The 5,770-nt window shown below is 31.8% G+C and overlaps 1 protein-coding gene across 2 annotated transcripts in view; it reads right to left on the bottom strand.

The window, feature by feature from the left end:
• Positions 1 to 1,132: 1,132 nt before the first annotated feature.
• LOC118750738 (menin) overlaps positions 1,133 to 5,770 on the bottom strand; it is a gene marked incomplete at its 5' end in the record, with an annotated part of 10,162 nt that continues 5,524 nt past the window's right edge. Inside the window, 1 exon segment of one of the 2 annotated variants that reach the window (XM_036485471.1) lies at positions 1,133 to 1,221. In XM_036485471.1, the coding sequence (XP_036341364.1) occupies positions 1,149 to 1,221 (73 nt within the window). 2 annotated transcript variants of the gene reach the window in all.

The following is a 5,770-nucleotide window of genomic DNA, read 5'->3' as shown; positions in this document are numbered from 1 at the left end:
CCTTTATATTTGTGCAATTGTTTTAGATGGATACACTGATCCATCAATAAAATACCAGTATCCCAAACTAAGCAAATTGCGTCAGGTCATTTCGCATTTAACACTTTGCAGAGATAATTCTGACAAGTGCCAGAATTCAAATCAAAATGCGCAACCTTCCGAATCCACACAGAGATCCAAATATAAGGTGTGAGGAGTTAATACCATTATTGTTAGTGAAACGCTGTGATAGTAATTTTTCTTAAATTTCCATCCTTTTTTTCTTTTCACTCATCTGCAGTTACATTAAAAAGTTAATAGAGGACAAAGCTGTTGGTGAGGAAGGTGTCGAGCTACTGCAGTACTGCAGCTGGGAAAATCCACATTTCGCACGTGCCCCACTAACCGAAACATGAGAAAATTAGATTATGATATAACGACGACGAAAAGTGGTACCAGTAATAGATTATGAATGCTCCGTTTTGTATGTAAAATTTGAGTATGTAAAGAAATTTGTGTTCGTATGGAATAGTAGCTTATGTCAAAAGGCTGGCTTTAGTATAATGCGGCATTCGCAGCATACCCTTGCGAATAACTCACTGGCGCCGAACCGTTGAAGAAATTTTGGCAAATAAACGTGCAAGAAATAGTTCCGATACTAGCAAGTCAATATTCTTGGTAAGTGTCATCGTAAAATTCCTTGTGTTGTAAATAATAAAGGGAATGCCGGATTATACTAAAGCCAGCTTCCCGACATAAGCTACTATTCTATACGAACACAGAAATATAAATTTATGTATCTAAAACTGAATGACTCAAATCAAATTGGATTGCATTTGCATAATATATCTAATATTGGAATCTGTTTTGATCGTAAAAAATACAACTTGCAATCATTTAGATTAAAGTTTTGAAAGAAATTGATTGCAATCGTAAATTGTGCCAAAATTGTTAATAGCAATCTGCCTTAAACTTATGTTCCCCATGTAACGGTTATAAAATACGTTAAATCCGCACTATCTGCATTAACAAAAATATAAATTGGAATATTTAAAATAAAACGATTCATATTTATTTTCTAATAAGAATTGTTTATTTATTGAATGTATTTAATACTAATATAATGTAGTGGGTAATGTTTAAAAATGAATTCGCAATATGTCCGCAGCTTAGGTTGATTTGAAGAAATCCGTTTGAATTTTTCGAATTACATCTACTTGAATATAGGATAGGCAGAGTTGGCTACAAATGGTAGTTCCGTAAATATTTAAAATATGTTAGTTCATTCAATATTTACATCTGGGCCAATAAATAATAACAAATAATATAATAAGCCACAATAACATTGACATAACAAATATAGCCGAAAAACAAAGTTTCGAGTAAACCGAGTTTTTATAACCCCCATAAAATTCCGATTAATTTTAAATACGAAAATAACGATATTTTTTCATGTACCTTGTTTATACCTACACAAGAACCGCATTAACAAAAAACCGATTGGACTCAACATATATTTCTTTACAGCATGTATACCCCTGTCTTTATAGTGCACTCGATAAAGTCGTATTCAAAAGTAAACAAAATCTGCTATTTTTATACGACATTTTTATAATAAATAATTTGCGCGGGCTGTATAAAGAAACCAGCCTATTTTCACTTCACGTCAAATGAGTGATGCGTTTATACTTGTTTTCTAACTGATGTGAGAAACAAAAAACCGATTTGAAAACAAATTAAAGTCAATACACTTTTCAATTTCAACTCGTTTTGAATTAGTTTATGCATCCTTTTTGAATCACAGCGAACTGGGTCAAAGCGCTTTATGTGTCGGTATAGACAAGGTAATAGAGCCTTTTGATTCTTAACAACATACATTAGATATTTTATTTAACAAAAAGTAACTATACATTAAATTATTGTTTTATAAAAATATATTTTTTCAATTTAATTTTAATTTAGACAGTGGAACTATCTTCATTTTAAAAATGCTATCACATATTTTTGAAGATTTCAAAAAATACTGCAAAATACAACAATGAGCCTTAGAAATAATAAATAAGCAATTGCTTTTTCTTAAAACTTCAGACCTTTTACTCGATTTGTTCAAACAAATTTAAATAAAAGGTCTGAAATTTTAAGAAGAGGCAATCGCTTGTTATACCAGAGCGCACTTGTGTACAAAGTTATAACAATTTTGTCCACATAACGGTTGTTTGTAACAGGCAAAACGAATCGAGATAGATATAGACAAATGTATACATAAATGATCAGAATGAAAAGAGAAATCGATTAAGCGGTGACTGTCTGTCCGACCGTCCGTCTGTGCACACTGTAACTCGAGTCAAAATTGAGATATCTTAACGAAACTTGGTACGTGCACTTCTTTCGGGGGATGGACGGTATTGAAAATGGGCAAAATCGGACAATAACCACGCCCACATCCCACATAACGGTAATTTAGAGAAATACGAAATATTCGATAAATCAGTATATATTAAAGCTAATTTATTCAAAATTGATGCAACAATTCTTTACCAAGAAATACGTTTATGATAAAATTTTGGAAAAAAGGCGTGGCACCGCCCACTTATGATCACATATACATATGTATCTCTGTAACCGTTCTACCAATTTATACCAAACTCGGTACGGTTATTGTGCTTGCCACATAAAAGCAAAACGTTAAAAATTATTAAAATCGGACTAAAATTACGGCTTTTCATATAACGGTAAATGTCAGAAATGCTTGAAACTTCAATATTTCGAAATATAAGGACGCTAATTTACTCAAAATTGATACTGCCCGGCTTACCATGTAGCGGTAGCTTTCGGAAAGGTGAAAAACATATATTCAATCATACACCCACCCTGTCGGAAACAACAACAACCAAAATGGAAATATATTTAATACTTGCGCCGGGTATTTAATGTTCGGCTCCGCCCGAACTTAGACTTTCTTACTTGTTTTTGAATTATTTTATATACTTATTTTCTGTCTCAAAATGGCTTCTCGGCCATGCGGTGGAGTAAATTGAACAACGAAAAAGAAAAATATTTGAATAGAAATTTGTTTAAGAAACCGATTTAGTTTAAAAAAAAGGAGATTGAACATTAATCATGACGATAATGCTTCATTAGACGCCAGGCCAATAACCTAAATCAGCAAACAAACATTCGTTTGCGGATGCGGAAAACGTCGTTCCAATTGTACGTTTGTCTGCAATTTCTTTTACTAATTATTGAATTAAATTAATTTAGTTTATTTCTACTTTCCGAAAATTTCCAATGGTGCTGATAGCTGCAAGGATTATTTAGCGATTTGGAGCATAATCAACACAATATACGCCAAGGGTGGGCAAGGCCGAGGCCGAAAAGATCCGCACGTAACTTCTTAATGCTACAAAGAGCCACACAAAAAAAGCAAAAACAAAAATTTAATTTTTAAATAAAATTATTATTAGAAATGAAAAACATTCATTTTATTAATATTATTTATAGATATTAAAGAAAATTCAAAAGATCCCTTTGGCCAAATTTTCAAAATCTGGTTTTTCGTCAGTTAAAGCCGTTCGTAACAGTTCTGTTAAATGTTGGTTGGTCAATAGGTACGTTCGTTTGAATCTCCAGTAAAAAATGTCCATCGACAAAATTCCGGCGATATATCATCTCTCCTCTAACAAGAGAAAAATATCCAAAATAGTAGGCGAACAGAAAATTTGCAGAAACTTGCAAGTTAGACGAACAGCAACACAAATTTTGTATACATAAAAAAAAGCATAAAATTGAAAACGTAAGAAACAAAATCCCGAAGTCTTATCCTGACACAGTTCACTGACTAAACGAATAATTACTTACTTCCTACAAGTTTAATCAGTCGCATTTTACTATTTTAACTTCCAAACCTTCAAATTCAATTTAGGGATTTGCGTAAATACCAACCAGCTGTTTTTGATCAGCTGTTTTCTTGTTGGCAATTTGCAGTTGGTAAAAATTTTTTCCAGCAGAAACTAGCAGCTTTCCCTCAAAATCAAGTGTCATTTTGCTCTCTCAATTTCCCCTACTTTGCAAGTTGTTTGCGTATGCGAACACAAAAAGCTGATAGTTTTTACAACTTTCAATAATTATCAGGTATGCGAATGCAACTAATTGGGAACGGTATTTTGACTTTACGACTGTCATTGTAGAGTACAAAAACTCACAGTTAAACGTTGTACCAAAAATTGAAAATACACGGAACGCAGCTGTTTTCAACAGCGGATATTTTAAATCTGGTACTTCTTGCCGGAATTCAAACAATAGCATAGCTTTATGTGGCATTTCCAGTGCCTCAACTTCTTTTAATTCCAAAAACTCCAACTCTTCTTCACTTTTCTTAAAAAGGAGTATTGTAAATTCATCCTCAATTATTTTACATAAAAAAGGGTTTATGAAGTATGCAAACGTACATTTAAATAATTTCAAATTGGACAATTTTGTTTCAATATCTGCTTTTAAATCATGTGTAATATTTGTTCTAGCCATGATGAAATATTATTTTTTTGAGATCATAAATAAAAAGACTTAGTTTAGTTTCAAAACTTAAAATAATTTCCGACAAATCAAAAAGGTTTTTATTTTCTCCTTGTTGAGACAAATTCAAGTTTTGCAAATGTTCCATCATATCGGTAAAGAACATTAAGTCAGAAAGCTAATTTTCGTTCTCCAATTGCGGGTAATATTCCGATTTCAATTTGCGTATGTGTATATAAAAAGAATAAAATATAAAAAAAAAACAAACAACACAATGGAATAGAATGTCCAGCAAAGAAATATGTATTTTTTAAGTTAAAAGAGCCAAAATATTCTAAGCCAAGAGAAAGTAAAAAAAGCCGCACTTTTCTAAGCAAACAGCCGCATTTGGCTCAAAGAACCGCGATTGCCCACCTTTGATATATACAAATACATATGTATTATTTCACAGATCCAGGGTCAGCATAGAAATACGTCACCAAAATTATGTAAAATTTAAGTAGGAATTATTTTTATTTACAACGTAAAAGCGATATCTGACCCAATCTGATAAGTATATTTCCCCTAAAGTTAACCCATTTTATTTACTTTGTCTATCGTGCAAATATATATTTTATTTAAAATTTTCAGATATGTACCTACATTAGACTGCATCACCAAAAAAAGTTGCGGTTTTTCCGCCGGGGTTACAGAATCTATTATATCTTAAGACGTCCACCAAAATATTTCGGAAAAATATTTAAGCGAGCTGGACCGATTTGAAAATACCTCCAAAAATGGAGATTTTTATGAATAAAAATAGTTTCTAAAAGAACTTTTTGAAAAAAGTCCCCTCAGATTACAAAACAGATTAGGCTTAAAAAATCTGCATAAAAATATTTAAAAATCTTTTCAACAGAATCGTAATAATGAGATTTTCTATGCTGTTTTTTTACTTTTTTTCAAAGATTGATTTAAGAAAAACTGAAATAACTGGGCGAAAACTATTCTGATTTAGACTTATAGGATCTCGGTAGAAGGGTATTTTCCCACTACTTTTATTTATGTGCAAAAAAGTCATCGTGTCCCATTTTTTTTTTTTCAAATACCAAGTTTATTAGAAACTAGTAATTTTTAGCAAAAAAAAAACCGACTTCAACTCCCATATAAAAAATATATATATCTCATGATCCGCTGATCGGATCTTAACCAGATTAGTATGGGACCACCTCTGAGACACTATCTTATCGAAATCGGTTGACGTGGTCCAAAGTTATGCGGTAACATACATAAAAAAAAA

Source organism: Rhagoletis pomonella, unplaced genomic scaffold (genome assembly GCF_013731165.1).
Source record: "Rhagoletis pomonella isolate Grant_MI unplaced genomic scaffold, Rhpom_1.0 Rhpom_scaffold_00381, whole genome shotgun sequence".
Taxonomy (NCBI): Eukaryota; Metazoa; Arthropoda; class Insecta; order Diptera; family Tephritidae; genus Rhagoletis; species Rhagoletis pomonella.
The sequence above is the reverse complement of the archived record's forward strand: the minus strand, read 5'-3'. Positions and strand labels throughout refer to the sequence as shown.